The following is a 22,281-nucleotide window of genomic DNA, read 5'->3' as shown; positions in this document are numbered from 1 at the left end:
CATGTCCACTCTGAACAAGTAGTAACAGCAACTGCATCTTTTCAAATCAAAACATTTTCAACGAAAGAGTTCATAGAACAATAGAGAGTTACCCCATGCAGTGTTCAGATATATAGTTCAATTTTAATAAAATAATGATATTAAATATCGTTTGTTTTGTTTGTTTATTGTTCCACATTTCACAACAAAAAATGGGATTCATATAAATTTCAAATTCAAAATAATGCAAAGAAATAAATTGAATCAAATACAATGTCCAGTGAAATACATAAAAGTAGCAAATGAGATAAATAAGGTATGAATAATTAATCAGTGTAAAATATGAGTAACCGAAATGAAATTCATCAGTGTAAAATATGAGTAACCGAAATGAAAAGCTGACCTTGTAAGGAATTGGGCTCCTCCAAAGAGACTATTAGTCAGAACATAACAATAAGTTGGAAGTAGACGTAAAGTACAAACTCACAAAATGTGTTTCAGGTCATTGAAAATATGAAGGAAGGACATTATATGAGAAGCCATGTGGTCTACAAAGAGAACACTTTAGTATAATGAACAGAATAATTTATCACTTTGCGGTTCCACCTGTCCAATCCAGTAGCAAAAGGACATTGAAAATCTGCACATAAATATTTGAAAAGTAACACTTGAGCTTTTGCTTTCATCTATTGATTGAGGGGGGTTTCAGTTAATTCAGAAATTTAAACCGTTGCAGAGTTTAGGTCCTGTGAACATAATTGTTTTGTTTGCGAAGACCGTACAAGTACGTGGAAGATTAAAACAATCATGTTTTCTCATAGTGTAACAATATATAGCACTGTTATGTTTGAACAGAGGAAGTGAAAGCATTTGGTAAATTACCTTTAGCTAGTTGGTACATGAAGGTTCAATGACAAAAGGAAAATAAGTCAGTTATTTTAAGGATATTGTAATCATAGAACAGCTTACTTGTATATGAGTAAAATCAAACATTATTTCTTATTCTAACAGCTCGTTTCTAACCGATACTAATTTTGTCTGTGTGGCCTTTAGAAATGTTTCTCCAAGCAAGTATACCGTAATTCAAATATGCCAAGATTAGGGTGGAATGCAGTATACGCAAAATGTGTGGGTACAAAAAAAGTTTTTAGTTTGTTTTTGACATTGGTATTTCAAGACAATAATTTACAAAAGAAATCAACTTGTACTTTCCAAGACAGCTTACTATCTATAGAAACACCAATAATTTTTTTTGATTCAACTTGTATTACACTGTGACTATTAATACTTGATCAGGTAAAGTTGATATGGAAATACTAAATAACATGAAATTTGTTTTGTTAATATTGTTACAGCTGTGGAAATTCGCAATACACCATAAAGGGTCCTTAGATCAGTTATGACGATAAGTAATTGTGTCGTTAGATTTCCCCACCGTTGTTTAGAGGGAATTTCCGTGTTCACTGGGCTGCGATCCTTTGAGATAGCCGTTTTTCTTTTCTCTATCGTTATTTTGGACCAATAATCCCCCAACAACTCAAACACCACCACCTTCGCCTCTTTACCTCCACAACTCCACCCCGCAAACATCGCTTCACCGCCATTCTCAAATGACGCCCGCCAACAACCAAACTCCCACCACCTCTGCCTTTCTACCACACGTCGTGCCATGGGCTGTGAATGCGTTCCTTTCGCCTCAAGAATCGGATCAGGAATGCTACATGCCCCCTTTGCATCCATGCAATGAACGAGCATCGGGTGGTGTAGCCCCACCTCCAAACCCACTGTGATCCAGAAATTTACATATACGCTCCTCCACCGGGCTATATAAGCGGGAGCACGGCGCAGCTCGGGGAGTCTTTAACCAAGCGGGAAGTCAAGTTGCGCAGTACGTCGGCAGAGGAAGTCAAGTGGGAGCGGTGCAGTACGTCGGCGGGAAGTCAAGTGGAAGTCAAGGTGCACAGTACGTCGGCAGAGAACCAAGTGGGAGCAGTGGAGTGGCAGCGGCGGAGTGTCGGGAGATGAAGTCAAGTCTGCAGTGTCGGCAGGGCAGTCGAGTCGGGAGACTGAGCTCGAAGCCGACGGGAAAGGCAGACGGGGAGCGCCGGAGAGAGCTCGCCGACCCCGCCAGGGGCACGAAGCCAGGCGCAGCTACGCTGACATTGCGGCTTGCCCGCTATCGCGCCACGAGGGCGCGGGTAGGACCTTTCGGTCTCGTGGACCTGGCCGCTCATCCAGGCTCCACACGCATTAGACCCATGGGCCCAGTCTGACTCCCTTGCCTTTGAGGGGGGTCTTTCCTTTGCTTTTGTGTGAATGCGTGTTGTGGCGCCGTGTCTTGTAAAGTAGAAACTGTTTAAGTGCATGTAAATAAACCTTTGCTTGAAGTTGGTTGTAATTCTTGCTTTCATTGCTTTGACTGTTATATGTGCATTCTTATTGTATGGCTGTGAATACGTGCTTGCCTTGTGTGTGTGAAATAAATGTACTTGTCGAACTGTTTCCCATTTCGTTGCGTCCTTTCCTTTGTTTGAAAGTGCCATCTTGCATCACGGAAGGAATTGGTAGAAGGGTTTAAGCACCCGGTAAATAATCACGTCCGTCGGGGCCGGCGATAACACCGCTCGGTTATCACTGAAGCACGGAACGGACCGCTTAAGCAGTTCGTGTCCTCGGCCGGTCAGCGGCGAGGTACGATCGCCCGGTTAACTACTCGCGCAGGTACTTAGGTAGGTCGAGTTTGGCAAACAACCCTATCCTGCACAGGTGGCCGATTGGCACGATTCTGGTGTGGTCGAAAGACCCACCCGTGACAAGCTCCTGGCGATAGTTCCACGGAGGGTCACGACTGAATTGTCCGTTCCGGTGGGCGACGCGGTCGCGATTTGAGTTACGTGGCCGATCGCACGCCGGGCGGACCGAAATTCGTAACAATATTAAGGAACAATTTGTTGGCCTGGATCCAATTAAAAACAAATCGCAGTTCAGTATTCACACTTTCCAAGAGAGTTTAAAGGACTACAGTGAGAGAAAAATAGATCTACAAAAAGGATAAATGACATTTAATAAATGAATAATATATATAAGATAAACAAGATTGGGCCGAAGAGGGAGCCTTGTGGGACCCTACAGGAAATTGACTGAAGAGTAGACTCAAAACCGTTATCTACATATTGTTTTCGATCAGAAAGATAGTTCTTGAACCACTCCAAGGCGTTTCCCCTGATTCCATAGTGGGATAGTTTATATAGTAGTATTTCATGATTAATTGTGTTGAAAGCCTTGGAGAAATCCAGGAAAATACCAACTGTGTGTGACATGTTGTCAATAGCTCAGGCAACTTTATCAATAAATAACAGCAACATGTGTGTCGTTGAATGTTTTTGGTGAAAACCAAATTGAGACTGAGCAAAAACTTGACAATCACTTAAAAATTTAATTGGGTGGGAATAAACTATTTTTTCAAGAATCTTCGAAAAGGATGTCAAAAGTGATGTTGGGCGATAGTTTCCCCAAGTCCTGCTGCCCAGCATTCTTGACTATAGGAATGACCTCTGCTATTTTCATTTTATTTGGAACAATACCATTAACTAAAGACAAGTTCAGAATGTGGGTTAATGGGAGAACTATTTCCTGAATAAACTTCAGAAGAATGTTGGTGATATCATCATAACCCAAATTCTTTTTCATCTTAAAGTTACTTACAATATTGATAATCCCTGTTTCATGAACAGGTGAGAAGAATAATGTCTGTGATTTGGTTGGTTCAAAAAGTATGAAAAGATATATTAGTGACTGGAATGTTTTGAGCAAGATTTGGACCAATATTCATGAAAAAAAAGAATTAAATGCATGGACTAAGGTCGGAGGATCTTGTTTGTGGACTCCATTAACACACACACATATATATATATACTAATCACCTTTGGTATAATCACCAAAGACAAACGTTTTTCTCACTTTTCTTTAAGACGTTATTGATCACCTTCCATGTTCCCTTGGCATAATTTCTGAAGATATCAAATTGACAAGAATAATACCTCATTTTTGCTCTTACGGATGAGAAGTTAAAATGTTGTGGTAACAAGTATATTTATCTTTGGTCTTTTTAGTTGTTTTTGCTTTGTATTTATAAAATACTTTATTTTTCATATTTGTTGATCTGAAGAGAGATTTTGAAACAAAGGAGATCTTAATACTTTCTTATAATTTACATGAGTAGGAAATTGCGTTAAAAAAAATTCTGGAAGTTTTGCGCTGTTGAAGCAGTCTTATTTATACATCCCCCTTATACACCACCCGATTTAACATGTCCAAGTACTGCAAAACTGCAGGTTCTTGGAAGTGACAAGAAGGTGATTTATCTTCCACAGTGTTCAGGTATAAAATTAAATTAAAATAAAATAATGATTGCAAAAGTTGTATAAAGAAATAAATTCCGTAATTTACCGCCATTTTACCGCTGTTTTCGCAGTGTTTATTACACCACCCTATGTAACATATTACATGACTTGTTCATGCCTGGTGTATGTATCCTTTATGATGTCCTTGAAAACAGTAAGTTTCTTGTCTGGATTGATTTTCAATTTTGTTTAAGTGCCAGGCAGGCAGACACAATGGAAATGTCATCTTGCTCCTCTCTGAGCATGTGCAATTGGGACAAATCCAGAGACAATGCACTGTAAAACAGCAGGTTTGCCTGCCAATTCATGTTCTGATTCGTGTTCATAATATAACATTCAATGTAAATATGTTGTTCCTTGATCATAAACTGACATTGACAGACAGACAGACGGACGGATAGACATGAACCACTTGCTTAACCCTGCTTTTTGCTTTGCTTGAATGTGGTAATGATGTCTAAAATCTGACTTCACCCTGTGGAAATTCCAGCTAAGACATGAGTCCTTTATTTGTAGTGAAGTGTACTTTATGATGCTTTATATGTTGTAATTATCTAAGGAGTATCAAGAACATAATAGCATTATGGAGGATGCCTAGTCCAAGAAATGTGACAGTGAAGAGATTGCTGATGTGAGGAACTTGAGAGACTGAGTTTCTGAAACAGGCTGATCAAATTGAGACATTGCCGGTTTTTCTGTACTCTTTGGATCAACAGTTAAGTGTTTTCTTGGTAAAAAAATTCAGTGATGCTGCTACAGATTTTGATATGAAACCACCTACATGTGCAAAGCCAAGTGCAAGTGATGTCCAAAGAAGCTCACTTGTCAATGGAAAACACAAGCAGAGCATCAACACTGCCTCAGATTTATCTGACACAAAATTATTTTTATTGTAATACATCTGTACATTACATTCAAGTACAGTACATACAGTATGGTACAAAAGTTTGAGTCCAGTAGCAAATTTATTATGTTGGATGTGATATCAAAAGAAATAGCTGTGATGTGAAACCCAAAGCATTTTCTTGAGATTTCCATAAAATCTTCAGGATACAGAAGCATTTATATAACAGGAAAAAAATCAAATCTGTCTTTACACACACATATATGTGTGTGTATGTGTGTGTGTGTGTGTGTGTGTGTCTGTGTGTGTGTGTGTGTGTGTGTGTGTGTGTGTGTGTGTGTGTGTGTGTGTGTGTGTGTGTGTGTGTGTGTGTGTGTGTTTGTGTGTATATATATATATATATATATATATATATATATATATATATATATATATATATATATATATATATATATATATATATATATATATATATATATATATTCAATAACCAAGCCTGGTGTTAGCGCAGTGGTTAGGGCAGCGGCTTGGGATCCAAAGGTCCTGAGTTCACGCCCCGTTGTGCCACTGAATTAATACACCAGGGGGTTGACTCAGCCTGCCATCCTTCCGAGGTCGGCGCAATGAGCACCAGTGTACTGGGCCGGTGTATACCCCGGTTAAAATAGGTGTACCATATTCCTGTGTTGTAAGAGGCGATCAGGGTTGCGTCAGGAAGAGCATCCGGCGTAAAACATGTGCCAAATCACTATGCAGATCATACGGATGATCCGCTGTGGCGACCCCGAACGGGAGCAGCCGAAAGAAGAAGAAGATATATATTCAATAACCAGTGTTTTTCATTATATAATTTGCGTTTTCTGTTTTTTTTTTTCTGGAATTTATTTTTCCCCCCCTTTTTCCCCTTCAACTTTAATTATTTGGCATTAATTTAAGTAGTTTGTCGATTAAGCTGGAGTCAATTTTTTTCCCAAAGTTTTGTAATGCACCCCCAAAGGATGATTTGACTGCTCACATAAATATTAGCTTTTCAAATGCATTAACCCTTATTTTATTCTCAAAAGAGTGAAAAGACAAAGTTTCAATCAATAATAACTATAACTCGAGTGAAGTCAACGGTGCACCATCACGAATCACCATGCTTCCCACCGAAAGGAAAGTTGAGAGATGGCAAAAACTTCCACCCAGAAATGACTCAATATCAAATTTTGAGTGATAAAAAAAAATCTTCTGTTTGACCACAAGTCCCCACCCCTGAGGCATGAACTGGGGGTCAAATGCAAAAAAATCGTTAAATATTTCATGCATTCCCCAATGTAGTTTAAAAAAAAATGTTTTAAAATGTGCTCATAGTTGATATTTGATCTTTTCGGGGCCCCAAGGTCAGGGCCAAAAATGATACTGCTCTCACACCTTCTTGCCACGTGGTGATCATAACGACCAAGTTCAGTGAATTTCTACACAACCGTTTAGGAGGAGATAGCGTGACGGATGGATGGAGACAGACAGACAGACAGATGGAGCTGATTGCAATATTCCCCTGTTCTTTTTTAAGCACGGGGATAATAAATGAAAAAAATATGAATAAATATCTTCAATATTAAGTAACATTGTTTGAAATTGTGATATGAGAAAGCTTGGTATTCATTTAGGTCAACTCAAACATTTATTTAAGCACTCTACTGTTGCTCTGAAAATATTTAAAATAAAGTCGTGGATCCTTCATTTTATGATCTTTACATTCTCTTAACTTGTTCTCGATGTTTTCGTTCCACAAACCTGTTAAATTTACATTTCCAGTTCTTCCATTATATCCATTCCTTTTCCAATTTGTTTATTTAACAGTCTGGATGTGTAATCATACTTCTTTCAAAAATCCCACTTATTTATACTTTTATATCTTGAAAATATTTTTTAAAGCATATTTTCTCACTAAAATTATAATCATTACTTGCTGCAGCTGTCTGCAGACACCTGAAAACATGCCCAGTGACTCGCTGCTTGAATTATTAATGAATGTGCTTGTTAATTATGGACAAAGCAATGGTTGCACATTGACTTGTGCAAAAGCAGAATACTGTACAACAGAGAAATTTGTTTCTGAAACATATGATTTAATAATCTATCTATAATTCCAGCAATCCTTGTGTGTGTGTGTGTGTGTGTGTGTGTGTGTGTGTGTGTGTGTGTGTGTGTGTGTGTGTGTGTGTGTGTGTGTGTGTGTGTGTGTGTGTGTGTGTGTGTGTGTGTGTGTGTGTGTGTGTGTGTGTGTGTGTGTGTCTCTGTAACCGCTGTTTCTCGACAACCACTGGTCCGATCTAATTGAAACTTGCCAGATATATTGCTGGGGACCTGAGGATGTGCCTTTTCAAGGTTTGATATTAATCGGACAAGTGCTTCCCAAGTTATGGCCATTTATTTACCAACCAATGACAAGACACGTTGCTGCGTAGGCGTGGTCGATGGGGTAGGGAACCTCAGCCGCGTTCTCCATTACGGGTGACAACATACGGACTTCCGGATAGTGATTACTTCGTGTATTCTAATAATTTCTCCATTTCTTATGCGCATTTATAGATCAACACAATGCCCAAGTTATGATCGTTTTCATATTAGACTGTGCATAAATTTCGGTAACATCAGAGTGAGCTGGTATGCACCGAACCAGGAATTAAATTTTAAACACGCGATAACTTATGATCGAAAATAAGAAAGTAGGAGAGAAAATTTAAACAACACGTGTTTTTTTGGTACCTTTAGATGTTTTTTGATGCTGTTTTGGTACTTTTTTTCCCCCCAGAAAATGGCATCACACTGCAGAGAAAGTACTTAACTGAACATCTATTTATAATTCCGTGTGTGTGTGTGTGTGTGTGTGTGTGTGTGTGTGTGTGTGTGTGTGTGTGTGTGTGTGTGTGTGTGTGTGTGTGTGTGTGTGTGTGTGTGTGTGTGTGTGTGTGTGTGTGTGTTTGACCGCTGTTTCTTGGCAACCACTGGTCCGATCTCATTGAAACTTGCCAGGTATATTGCTGGGGACCTGAGGATGTGCCTTTTCATGGTTTGATATTAATCGGACAAGTGCTTCCCAAGTTATGGCCATTTATTTACCAACCAATGAAAAGATACGTTGCTGCGTAGGCGTGGTCGATGGGGAAGGGAACCTCAGCCGCGTTCTCCATTACGGGTGACAACATACGGACTTCCGGATAGTGATTACTTCGTGTATTCTAATAATTTCTCCATTTATTATGCGCATTTATAGATCAACACAATGCCCAAGTTATGATCGTTTTCATATTAGACGGTGCATAAATTTCGGTAACATCAGAGTGAGCTGGTATGCACCGAACCAGGAATTAAATTTTTAACACGCGATAACTTATGATCGAAAATAAGAAAGTAGGAGACAAAATTTAAACAACAGGTGTTTTTTTTGGTACCTTTAGATGTTTTTTGTTGCTGTTTTGGTAGTTTTTTTCCCCCCAGAAAATGGCGTCACACTGCAGAGAAAGTAGTCAACTGAACATCTTTATAATTCCAGCAGTGTGTGTGTGTGTGTGTGTGTGTGTGTGTGTGTGTGTGTGTGTGTGTGTGTGTGTGTGTGTGTGTGTGTGTGTGTGTGTGTGTGTGTGTGTGTGTGTGTGTGTGTGTGTGTGTGTGTGACCGCTGTTTCTTGACAACCACTGGTCCGATCTCATTGAAACTTGCCAGCTATATTGCTGGGGACCTGAGGATGTGCCTTTTCAAGGTTTGATATTAATCAGACAAGTGCTTCCCAAGTTATGGCCATTTATTTACCAACCAATGACATGACACATTGCTGCGGCCATTTATTTACCAACCAATGACATGACACGTTGCTGCGGCCATTTATTTACCAACCAATGACATGACACGTTGCTGCGGCCATTTATTTACCAACCAATGACATGACACGTTGCTGCGTAGGCTGGTGCGCGGCCGGCCGACGATGACGTCACGGGCCGTGCCGGTTACATGGCAGCGAATGTCATGGCAAGCAAAGACAGGGAGGTAAACTTGATTTTAATTTGGATTTTAATTAACTCTGTGTGTGGAAGTGTGGTTGTCGCGAGAACACGAGAGTGAAGGAACGGCCTGTGTAGTCGTTGTTTCTGGCACGTGGTTTGAAAGTTTTTTTTTTAATGTTTGCATGTACGACCACGCACCTATGGGCATGCACTAGTCACTTAAGTATGCTATCAAAAAAGATACATACTATGGTGAAAATTTTGTGTTGATCGGTCTTACCGTTCCTGAGAAAATGATCTTAAAAGCGAAAGAACCCGCATAAGACACTGCTGGCTGTGGATAGATTAACCGGTTTTTCCTCGATGCTTGAATAAGGCTTGGTGGTATATTTCACAATATGAGAACATCTTAACCTAAAGTAAACCCCCCCTAAAAAATTTCTGGATCCACCCCTGCTTCCAGACTTGGGAGGGCTCCGTTCCACTTACTGAAACCCGCATATGGAGATGATGACACAACACAATCACACACACACACACACACACACACACACACACACACACACACACACACACACACACACACACACACACACACACACACACACACACACACACACACTGCCTTTTATTCGTATAGAAGATTCGGGATGGGGGGTCATTAGGCAATTGAGGCAATAAAATGTACATTAATTATGATCATTGATGTATTAATATTGCACTTGTAGTATTTCCCCTATTATTCAGTGATATAGTATTTCCCCTATTATTCAGTGGCCATAATTTACAGGTGCTTATTTCCCTTGCCAGGGGAGAGGGTATTAAATTTGGATCCATTTGCTTGTCTGCACAGAACGTATGTGTATGAATTACATTTGATCATTAAGAACCATAAGACCCTTTAAGACTCCTCAAACCATCTTAGACTCTTTACAAATCCAAGACCACAAAGACCCTAAGGACACCTAAAATTCTTTAAAATCCTAAGACCCTTTGAAACCCCAAAGACCCTTTATACCCTTTATAACCTGAAGGCAATTTAAGACCCTTTAAAACCCATAAGATCCATTGGAACCCAAAGATCCTTTAGACCCCAAAGACCTTTGAGGCCCCTAATAGCATTTAAGACCCCTACCACCTTTAGATTCTAAAGATTCTAAAGGTTCTAAAGTTTAGAACCTCAACAAATTTTAAGATCCTTTAGACTCCTAACATCCTTTATTACCGTAAGACCCTTCGGATGCTTAATACCCTTTTAAGACTCCTCAGACCCTTTAGAACCTGAAGACCCATTGGGACACTCAAGATCCCTTTCGACCCCGAAGACACTTGAGAACCCTTAGACCCCATAGACGCTGTTACACCCTTTAATATCCTGAGACTTCTTAGACCCTTTAGAAATCCGAAGATCTTCACACATCTCAGACCTTTTGATACATGGAAGACCCTTTGACCTTGAGCTCCTTTCAACCTCTAATACCCTTTAGATAAGACACTTTAGACCATTTCGACCATTTAAACCCATTTAGACCCTTTCAGACCTTTTGTTTTAACCTTTAGGCCTTCAGACTATTTGACCTTTACAGGTTTTCAGATCTTTGACCCCTAACACATTTACAACTCGATCATTTTGAGCTTTCATTTACAATCAACAACCTTTCATTTAGTACATCCTTCCATTTATTTGCTACACAAAATACACCACACAAAACAAGACGTGGTGAGGGTCTACAATCTCTGATTGCTCTTTCTTGTTTTAATAAAGTGTTGAGTCTGGTATTTTAAAAGCTGTTTTTCTTTTAAGCCTTATGCCACCATTAATTTAATCATTTCACATTTTGACAATATACTAAATCAAGGTTAACATTTGCATCACTCTTTCATTAAATTGCAGATTTCATGGAGCAGCAATGTTCATGCAGCTTTCTTACATCTCTGCCAGTCTCGCATCACCACCCTGAACCCGCTTCCGTTTAACTGGCGATGAATGATAACGATCTCTGATGAAGCCTGGATGATGGTGAGGTTTTAAATCATGCTTGTATTTGAGCTTTCGCTTTGGAAAACTCAAGGGATTACGAGGTGTGATTGAAGTGAAAACACATACATTGGGTGAAAATCTGTGTTTGTAGAAGGGTGAGGACAGGGGATTTGTCTCTGTTTATTTTATAACCCACCTTTTTAACATGTTGATTGATGTTGGTACATTTTTAACATTCCTGCAATATGCACATGAGATTGCCAATGATATATAGTTTTTGTTTCGTTAATTATATTTTTTTATACGAAAAGTTTTTCAACAGAATTCTCAACCTCTGCTCTGTAATTGGAAACAAATACTTTGTTTGGCATAAGCTTTAAATATTGTAGAGGATGTGATGGTTTCATATTAAATCATAGAGACAAAGTTAAAATCATTCAAACTTTATATTGTTTAAAGTATTGAAAAGCCAAATGATATTACTATTATTTACTGGGAATGATTCTAAATTAACAAAGTGGGCAATAGAGATTCTGCTCATTATTGTCCTGACCAAAACCAAAATTTTTTTATAGTAAGCATAAACAATACGCAGGCAATATTACGTATTTTGTAATTGTTTTCATACTGCTTTCTTTCATATAATTATGTGGACGGCAGCCTCACCATGTTACGCAACCACAATTGAGACGATCACCGGTGCACACTGAAACCAGGCCTTCAAGGATAGCCAAATTATCAGTTTTCCACTGGATAATACCGAGCGGTTTTAACTTGCCATGCTGGAGCTGAGCCCAGACCAAATAGTTCTGTGCCGTTGTGCCAAACCAGGAGTTTACAGCGGCAAAGGTCTGGCCACTGGTCATCAGGCCTTTTAGGATGATTTTTTTTAATGAAAAAGCACTAACAGAAGTCAGTGCCCACTTGTACCATGAAAACAAAATATCAAAGTGCAAGCAAAAAAAAAGAGCAAAGAGTATTATGAAGTGCTGCATAACAACAATATCTTGGATATTTGTGTGCTCTGGAGCAGAAAGCCTTCATCCCGGATGTTGTTGGGTGACTGACATTGTTGGCATCTGGTCGGCTGTTCCACACAAATATTATTGCAGACAGATAAGAATGATCATACTGCGAGCAAGTGACCAGTGACCAGTCCCCATCTTGCCAGTAAGACCCTGCACAACATAGCTTCCAGAGGAGACACTTGCACTGGTGGAACTTATTGAAGTCTATGATGGAGGTAGCATGGACTTCAGAAATGCTGGAGCTTCCTCTTTGTGTAGTCTGTTCATTAGACCTGCTGCAGTTCTCCTGTGTGGGTGTGGTAGGGGGTTTATATTAAATTCCTGTGGAGGGTCCTTGATGATGCATACAGTGTGACATTGCACATCATCCAGCTTCTTAAGATGCATTGTTCTTGCAGACATCCATCATGTTTATGATTTCTGCAGCTGATCCCAGTTGCCATCAGATTTTGTGCGTGGTTCAGCTCAGACCAATCATAAAGTTGGGCCACACAACTCAAGTTGCATCAGGAATACGTCCTCACCCATAAAAATCTTTCCTTAAGCTTGCCAAATGTTCTCCCCATGGTCCAAGTCCAGCCATGCGATTTATCACATTCCTACAAGGTTGTTCCTCAAACAATCTGGAAGTCTTAGGTATCCAATATGGCTGCTGGCAATGGTCTCCTGGGTCGACTTCACCTTCTTATGAGGATGACTGACAGACCATACCTCCTCTCTCACCTGCTCCTGCATTTGAGCAACCTCCTCCCTTATTTAAATGTCACAAGTGATTAGCTGCTCCTCAGTGATACGACTTGAGCCCTGACTGGCCGAGTTGGGTTTAACTCAGCATTTCCTGGAAAGCCTTTCTCAGTAAAGCCTTTCTCAACTCAGCCTTTCTTTTCGTTTTCATAAAACACAACTCAGCCTTTCCTGTAAATCCCACTCTTGCACAGGTATGTGGGACTAACCTCTGCACTCCGCTTGTTATGTCCTCACATTGCTCTGTTACATGGACAATTTCCTTGCTCTGCCTGTGCAAGCTGGCTTCGACACCATCACAATGGAACTCCAGATCAGTGCTCAACAAATCCATCCCTGTGTTGACTTGCGCCAGCTCCACATATATTGTTTGAGTTTCACTTTCCAGGTTCTCCTCAAGCACAATTATTTTCGTGGAATTTATTTGTTAGTTAATTAAAATAAATTTCCTGCTGTATTAATGTGGACTCAGATCTCATCCTATCTTCAATTTGTTGCACTTTGTTGACTAAATTTTTTTCAATAACTGCTGGAGTCAAACTTCATTATTTTCTTTAATTTAACTGCCAGATTTCTTTGAATCGTGCTTCCATTTTGTCAATGAATTTCTTCATTTTGGCCTGGAGCATCATCGCATGTGCCACGCCAGGTGAGCCCGAGGCAAAAGGATTTCCCTGAGTGACACTGGAGGTGAGGGAGGTTCCAACACTAAACTCCTCTCCACTGCTAAAGTCTCTCACATCTTGTTGTACAGTGAGGGTGTCATGTGTGTCTGAAATTTTGTCCATGCTGCAGAGGGGAAAAAAATTTAAATTTAAAACAAACCAATCGTGCTCATGCACAAATTTTTTTGACTCCTAATTCAAAAGTTTCTGAAATTCTGTACTTAACTAAGTAAACAGGCAGGCACTATGTTGCTTGCACAGCAAAGTCAGGGAAGTCCAATAAGTTAAATCGTTATTATTATAATAACCACTAAATTTGTGGGATTTGTTACCGTGGGAAAATTTGGTGAGGGCGGAAATAAATTGGATTCTTCCCAAGGATTTGCAAACCATACATATCCCTCTTGCTGAGCTTTCACACATTGAACTCATCCAGTTCCTGTTAAACACATTACAACCAGCTCTGGAAATGCCAAACAAGACAAGCCAATTGAGACTCCAGCTGTCCCCTTGTAACTAAAGCTTGAGTTAGCACAGATTTTGACCACTGTCATGGGACCCCTCTTGATCCCATGACTTTTACGTTTGCATGACCAGCTGTATATTAAAGCAGACTGAAGGAGGTGACAATATGTGCTGAAGGAAGGGATAATTAAATAAATTTGCTAGAGCCTGACATTGTTATACGTGTTTAAATTAATTTTTTGTTTTCTAACATGTGTTTCATTTTGGTCCAGATAATGCTAAACAGGATTGGCCTGCTTCGCATTCTTGTCGGAACCACTGGCTCATGATGCTGAGAACCCAAGTTTAAATCCCATATACTACCACTACTAATGTCCACCATATACTAATGTCTTTGTCCTGTGTGTGATTTATGAGAGCTTGACAACGAGTGTTAGATCATTGCAAAAAAAACAGAAACAAACTAGAAGGGCACTCGGTAGAGCACATACCTCCATCAGGCTGAACACATTACGCTTTATATCCCACTGATAGGCCGGATCTGCATCCGGACCTGAACAAAATCTGATGGGCTTGTTCTTGTCACCCCCCCCCCCCAACTTATCCACCAAGTTTTGTCATAATCCATCCACAATGTTTTGAAATATGCTATGTATCGTTTTTGGCCCCATCTCTCAATGGTGAAGAATCACTTTAAAATAAAAAAAATTTCATTCTCATATCTGGATCCGGATCAAAACCTTCACCAGAATCTAATCAATTCATCATTGTGGCACACCCAACCTGTCTACCATGTTTCCGAATCTGTTCATAACCTTTTGAGATATGCTGCTCACAGACAGACAAACAGGGGTGAAAACAACCTCCATCCACCTTCGGAAGTGGAAGCAAAAGTGGAGGCACCATCAACTAGTATATAGCTCCGCAGCAGGCGACGCTCAGGTTAGAAGTTTTGACCACAGAGTGGTCTTCATCCAGAACTTCACAGGCATCACGTGTCAAGTATCCATCACGTGTCAGGTATCCTCCCAATGGGAAGAGAGGGAATCACATAACTGCAACACGCAGATGATGAGAACGAACGATCATTTCATCATCTGCTGATGGCATGTGGAATTAAGTGTTGACAGGCATTCTGGGGGTGAACTTATGTCGATTTTTTTTTGTAATCGGTATAAAAAGAGGTCCCATCATAGAAAAAGCATGACAAATTTAATCATACTTACAGTATTTCAAAACGAGAAATTTTTTTTTTCATTATTTTCTGAAAAATTGTACTTAGAATACAATTCCTATTCAGGAGTTTTTTTTCTCACTTAAATACAATTTCAAAATGTGTACCTTCCTCTTGTACGACCATCTAAAGACCAACTGCGAAATTACATAGAACCGCCAACAACGTTTTCACATATGCTCTGCACAGCATCTGTAATTGTATTTTTCAGTTCGTCAATAGTGTGGGGGGTGATTCCATAGCATCAATCTTTCAGATATGTCCATAGAAAGCAGTCGCATGTGTTGAGATCGGGTTAGTAAGGAGGCCAGCTTCATTCGTGTCCAAAGCTACCGATTCAAAATGACCCGATCTCCAAAGTGAGTATTCAAGTAATCCATTACCACATTAGCAGCGTGTGGCCTAGCCCCGTCATGCTGGAAAATGTTGGCTGCAGGTTCACTCCAGAGTTCTCCAGATGAGGCATAAACATATCCTGTAGAAGTTTAAGGCAAGAACTGGTGGTAACTGTTCGATAGAGAAAAACGGGAACGACAATACTGGTAGACGAGAGTGCACGCCACACGTTTCAGCATAAAGGATGTAGATTGTAGATGTATTTCTTTCGTTTCATGAGGATTTTCAGTAACCCACACTCACATATTTTGTTTATTAACCTAACCGTTCAAATGAAAATGTGCTTCATCTATGAACCGAATCCGCTCCAGTTCGGTCCGATGACCATCGACAAAGCATAAGATAAAACCAGAAAAATCAAGCCAGCAATCTTTATCATTATCGCTTAATGTTTGCTGCATTTGAATCTTGTAAGGAAAAAGTTTGCCGTCTTGTCGTACGATTCGGAATGTTGTTGATGCAGACAAGACAGAGTCTGCGATGAACGATTGATGGATTTGTGAGTCATGTAAGTAAGTGCTTCCTGAACACTAGTGACATTTTCTTCCTTGCGAACTGATTTCTTTCGGCTGACAATTCCTTTCACATTATCGTTCACGCCACCTGTCCTTTCAAATTTATTGATGAAGCACATAATCGTAGACCTGTTTGGTGTACGTTTGCAGTTGAATTGTTTACTAAAATCTCGCTCTGTCTGAACAACACTTTCGGTCTTATAATAACACTCGACGATAAAAACATGTTGTTCTAGACTGTACAACACCATGACTATAACTGAAGGAGTAGGATGATGCAAGCAACAAGCCTTAAACTCCCAACTCTGATGTTCACAGTGTTACCATTTCTAATGCTCTACATCACTCGGTTCAAAGATTATAACCAAACCAAAATGGAATGTCCTTTTCAAAAGAGCCTGTATCATTAACCTCCGCCATCTTCGAAGATGGATGGAGGTTACTGTTTTCACCCCTTTCTGTTTGTTACTTACGAAATCTAAAGATTTCGTAAGTATATTGATGACTTCCGTTTCTGTTTGTTTGTTTGTTTGTTTGTTTGTAGGCACGATAACTCGAGAACGGAAGAAGCTACCAATGTCAAATTACACCACGTGATTCAGGAGGGTGATGGTTAGTGCTGATTAGATTTTGGTCAAAATCGGTCAAAGGTCAAGGTCACAGTGAGGTCAAATATTCGATTTTTGATGGTTTGGTACAGATAACTTGAACGGAAGAAGCTACCAATGTCAAATTACACCACGTGATTCAGGAGGGTGATGGCAAGTGCTGATTAGATTCTGGTCAAAATCGGTCAACGGTCAAGGTCACAGTGAGGTCAAACATTCGATTTTTGATGGTTTGGAACAGAATCATCGTAGAAACTTCTGGTTTGCGTCGCTACCTTCTCTAGAGACAGCTTTTATTAGACAAGGTCAGAGGTCAAGTTGATGATTTCGTAAGTACCAGTCTATGACTGCTTGTTACTTACGAAAACTTAAGATTTCGTAAGTATATTGATGATTTCCGTTTCTGTTTGTTTGTTTGTTTGTCGGCACGATAACTCGAGAACGGAAGGAGCTACCAATGTCAAAATACACCACGTGATTCAGGAGGGTGATGGCTAGTGCTGATTAGATTTTGGTCAAAATCGGTCAAAGGTCAAGGTCACAGTGAGGTCACATATTCGATTTTTGATGGTTTGGTGCAGATAACTTGAGAACGGAAGAAGCTACCAACGTCAAATAACACCACGTGATTCAGGAGGGTGATGGCTAGTGCTGATTAGATTTTGGTCAAAATCGGTCAAAGGTCAAGGTCACATTGAGGTCAAATATTCGATTTTTGATGGTTTGGTACAGATAACTCGAACGGAAGAAGCTACCAATGTAAAATTACACCACGTGATTCAGGAGGGTGATGGCAAGTGCTGATTAGATTCTGGTCAAAATCGGTCAATGGTCAACGGTCACAGTGAGGTCAAACATTCGATTTTTGATGGTTTGGAACAGAATCATCGTAGAAACTTCTGGTTTGCGTCGCTACCTTCTCTAGAGACAGCTTTTATTAGACAAGGTCAGAGGTCAAGTTGATGATTTCGTAAGTACCAGTCTATGACTGCTTGTTACTTACGAAATCTTAAGATTTCGTAAGTATATTGATGATTTCCGTTTCTGTTTGTTTGTTTGTTTGTCGGCACGATAACTCGAGAACGGAAGGAGCTACCATTGTCAAAATACACCACGTGATTCAGGAGGGTGATGGCTAGTGCTGATTAGATTTTGGTCAAAATCGGTCAAAGGTCAAGGTCACAGTGAGGTCACATATTCGATTTTTGATGGTTTGGTGCAGATAACTTGAGAACGGAAGAAGCTACCAACGTCAAATAACACCACGTGATTCAGGAGGGTGATGGCTAGTGCTGATTAGATTTTGGTCAAAATCGGTCAAAGGTCAAGGTCACATTGAGGTCAAATATTCGATTTTTGATGGTTTGGTACAGATAACTCGAACGGAAGAAGCTACCAATGTCAAATTACACCACGTGATTCAGGAGGGTGATGGCAAGTGCTGATTAGATTCTGGTCAAAATCGGTCAACGGTCAAGGTCACAGTGAGGTCAAACATTCGATTTTTGATGGTTTGGAACGAATCATTGTAGAAACTTCTGGTTTGCTTCGCTACCTTCACGAGAGACAGCTTTTATGAGACAAGGTCAGAGGTCAAGTTGACGATTTCGTAAGTACCAGTCTATGACTGCTTGTTTGTTTGTTATCTTGCCAAAACAAAGTTTTTGCAAGATATGTTAGTCAGCTTGTATGTTTTTTTTGTTTGTTTGTTTGTTTGTTTGTTTGTTTGTTATCTTGCCAAAACGAAGTTTTTGCAAGATATGTTAGTCAGCTTGTATGTTTTTTTTTTTTGTCTGTAATCACGTATAAAAAATTCTGCCAAGCACAGTTATCATTGGAAATTTTTGTAACTTCCCATATCAGAGGCCTATAGAGGTCCCTTTCAGTGCACAAAATTTTGAAGGTCAAGATCAAAGGTCAAGGTCACTTTGGCGCAAATCAGGGGAGTCGACGAAACCCTTATTTTTTGAGTAATTTTGATCGGATCGTCTTCAAACTTCATGGGAATATAGTTCATGGTCTGGCGCTCAGCTGATTAATTTTTGGTGGCGATTGGCCTTGACCTTCATGGTTAGCGCCTGAGGTCAAACATATTTGAACCCAAGGTCAAATTTTCAAGTTTTAGGAACCATATCGTGTAGTACCTCAAATTGAACACCTCGATGAGTGCTTTCTCGATATGTCAAGCTTGAGACATTATGACGTCATTTGGTGACGTTATGAGGTAAAAGCATATTTTTCATAGTTACTCTGTAGAACGATTCTCATCGGAATCTCTCGTAGGCAGATATTCCTCAAGGAGTCGCTCCTGGTGGATAGCAGCTCTGTTCACCTCAGTGTGACCTTAAAGAAGTCACACGTGGTCACCTTTTGGCAAGATACGGGTCACCCTGCGGGTGACATTGGTTTATTTGTTTGTTTGTTTGTTTGTGAACAGTATTACGGAAAAAATCCTCAACGGATTTTGACGAAACTTGGTGGAGGGGTTAGGTATGGTCCAAGGATCATGCCATTAAATTTTGGACTTGGTCCCCCCCCCAAAAAAAAAGTTAAGAGAATTTTTTTATTTTTTTTTTGCATTTCTACATGTTTTAAGTGATTTCCAACCCCCCCCCCCCAAATTTTTTTTTACCCCTCCCCGCAAAAAAAGAGAATTTTTTTTGCATTTCTACATCTTTTAAGTGATTTCCAACCCCCCAAAAAAAATTACCTCCCCCCACAAAAAAATTGAGAATTTTTTTTTTGCATTTCTACATGTTTTAAGTGATTTCCAACCCCCCCAAAAAAATTATTCGAGAAAAAAAAATTTTACAATTTTTTTTCAAAAAAATTTAGATTATTTTTTTTTCTTTTTTTGTATTTTTTTATGTTTTAAGTGATTTCGAACCCACCCCCCACAAAAAAAAATGTTGGAGAAAAGAACTATAACTGTCAGCACTGTTGACATATTTAATGAATAAGATATAAGGTTCACTTGAGTGACCCAGCAATATTGGCGGCGGAGGTTTTGCACTCTCCCGAGTGCTCCCCCTCTAGTTATCTTCGCAAACTTCATTTGACGAAGGGATTGTGTTGACCCCTGTGTATTTATTTATTGGTAAATATGTGTGCGGACAACATTGCGCAAAAACTGCTGGACCGATTTGCATGAAATTTTCAGAGATGATGTGCAGTTACTCAAGGACGCCAGGCGAAGCGTTTTGGGAGCGATCGGATCAAAGGTCCAGGTCAAGGTCACAAAAAGGTCAAAATCGTTTTTTTGCGATTAAAGTGTCAATTGTGTTCCGATTTACATCAAATTAAGTCCAAAATGTTTAGTATTCAAATCCCGATCCACTGATATAGCGTATGGTATAGTGTTTGCAACCCTAGTTAGTCTGTGGAAGTCAAAGTTCAAGGGGGTCACCAAAATGGAGTTTTTGATTGGGAAGCGTTTTGGACAACATTACACAAAAACCACTTCGCAGATTGTCATGAAATTTTGTGGATGTGTTTGGCATCACGAGAGGACAAATCGATTAGATTTTGGGAGCGATCGGATCAAAGGTTAAGGTCAAGGTCACAAAAAGGTCAAAATCGTTTTTTCGCGATTAAATTGTTAATTTTGTTTTGATTTACAGCAAATTAACTCCAAAATGTTCAAAATTAAATTCCCCATCCTCTAATATGACACATGGTATAGTACTTTTGTCACCCAAGGCAGCGGTTGGGGGTCAAAGGTCAAGGGGGTCATACAAATTCACATTTATATCGGAAAGCGTTGTGGACAACTTAACGCAAAAAAACAAAACGCAGAGAGGCTTTAATTGTTTTGGATTTGTTTGTCATCATGAAAGGACAAATCCATTAGATTTTGGGAGCGATCGGATCAAAGGTCAAGGTCACAAAAAGGTCAACATCGTTTTTTCATGATGAAAACGGTTAATATGTTTTCGATTTACATCAAATTAACTCCAAATTGTTCAGTGTTCAATTCCCCATCTACTGAAATGACACAAGGTATAGTACTATTGTCACCCTAGGTAGCGGTTGTGGGTCAAAGGTCATGGGGGTCACGAAATGCATATTTGTATTGAGATGCATTGTGGACAACTTAATACAAAGGTAACTAGTGGCTGCGGCGAAGGTATGCGCTCTACGAGTGCCCGTTCTAGTTTAAGAAGTGTGTTTATTTCTGTTTTTGGGTTTGTTTGTTCTTTTTTTACTTCTATGCACTCTTCAACTGCTGGACAGAATGAGTTGAAAACTGCCTGCTGTAAAGAGTCATGACAGAAGTCATGACATGACAGAGTTTACTATTTCAATTAAAGTTATAGAGACTTGAAAGCTGAGCCAAAAGAAGGGGAACAAATGTACACATGAGCATGCTACCACTGACATATCTTGCCATGTCTAAAATAGTGATGAATTATATTCTTCACTAAAAATACCAAAAGTGTGAATAGAGTCAAAACCTGGAAAGAATGTGCTATTTGTCTCGTATTATTTTGCCCTTCTCGTTAAGTTGACTTGTCTTCCTCAGCAGTTCTTCCAGCTGGGATCTCTCAGACCTCTGCTGCTAAGAATTACAATTGCAGATGAGGAATGATTGGTTACGGGACAAGAAAGGTGAGCATGGATGACATTGAAGAAATGTTTTAGCTTACATTGACAAGCAAGGTACATAATGACTTAAATAACTTGATTTGTTTCATTTATGGAGTAAATAGAACAATATAATGCTGATGCTCAGAGTTTATTGATACTTGTAATCCTGGAAGAATAATCCAGCAAGTTGCATTGCAACGGTGATGTTTGTAATGAAATAATTTGTTTCATTGAATGAAAGGTGCTAAAAGATATACATTATATGTCCAAACACCATAGCCATTGTGCATCCAAATGTTTTTGGTGTCATTGATTATAACTGCACATTTGGATATTTTCAAACACTTCCACATCTGAAAGAACACCTTTTACAACAAATGGATCAGATTACAGATACAAACTCCCATGCTCTTTGTTGAAGTTAAAAACAATATTTATGCACATTCGTCTTGAATATGCATCACAACATTGGAAAATCTCATCAGTCAATTTCTTTTTTTTACAATAGTCCACTATGCTTAAGAACATTAATACCGTGATACATAACCCTAGCGGTCCAGCCATGTACAGAAATTCCCAGGCGGTTCTATCACTTGGCTGGAAGTTGCATGGCCTAATTAATTCTCAACATGGAGACGAAATCCCTACATGTCTACAAAGCAGTTGCAATATTTGTTCAATGTAAAGACCATGGCATAAGCGAAGATAACTATAAAGCCCAGATGTTAAAGGAGATGAACATGTACAGCGAGCATGACTATCATACTGAGCTTATCATCCCACTTAAAGCTGGGAATTTTTTGGAATACACCAACAGGATAGAAAGTTCTGACTTTCATCGAT

General features: G+C 39.5%; 1 protein-coding gene and 1 pseudogene across 8 annotated transcripts in view; one reads left to right on the top strand and one right to left on the bottom strand.

The window, feature by feature from the left end:
- Positions 1–22,281, top strand: part of LOC147012741 (uncharacterized) — a 290,412-nt gene that overhangs the window by 79,579 nt on the left and 188,552 nt on the right. For 5 of the 7 annotated variants that reach the window (XM_085853884.1, XM_085853879.1, XM_085853877.1 and 2 more), the window contains 2 exons: positions 11,110–11,235; positions 21,377–21,459. In XM_085853884.1, coding sequence (XP_085710010.1) covers positions 21,436–21,459 — 24 coding nt within the window. In that variant the 5' untranslated portion in view covers positions 11,110–11,235; positions 21,377–21,435. Of the gene's footprint in view, positions 1–11,109; positions 11,236–21,373; positions 21,460–22,281 lie in introns of all 7 variants that reach the window. The other 2 variants (XM_085853878.1, XM_085853880.1) reach the window with 2 other exon arrangements.
- LOC147012743 (uncharacterized) overlaps positions 1–22,281 on the bottom strand; it is a 643,866-nt pseudogene that overhangs the window by 591,924 nt on the left and 29,661 nt on the right. The window lies entirely within an intron of this gene.

Source organism: Eptatretus burgeri, chromosome 14 (assembly GCF_056783735.1).
Source record: "Eptatretus burgeri isolate ZD-2024b chromosome 14, Ebu_testis_v1, whole genome shotgun sequence".
Taxonomy (NCBI): Eukaryota; Metazoa; Chordata; class Myxini; order Myxiniformes; family Myxinidae; genus Eptatretus; species Eptatretus burgeri.
Note: the sequence above shows the minus strand (reverse complement) of the source record. Positions and strands in the feature narration are given on the sequence as shown.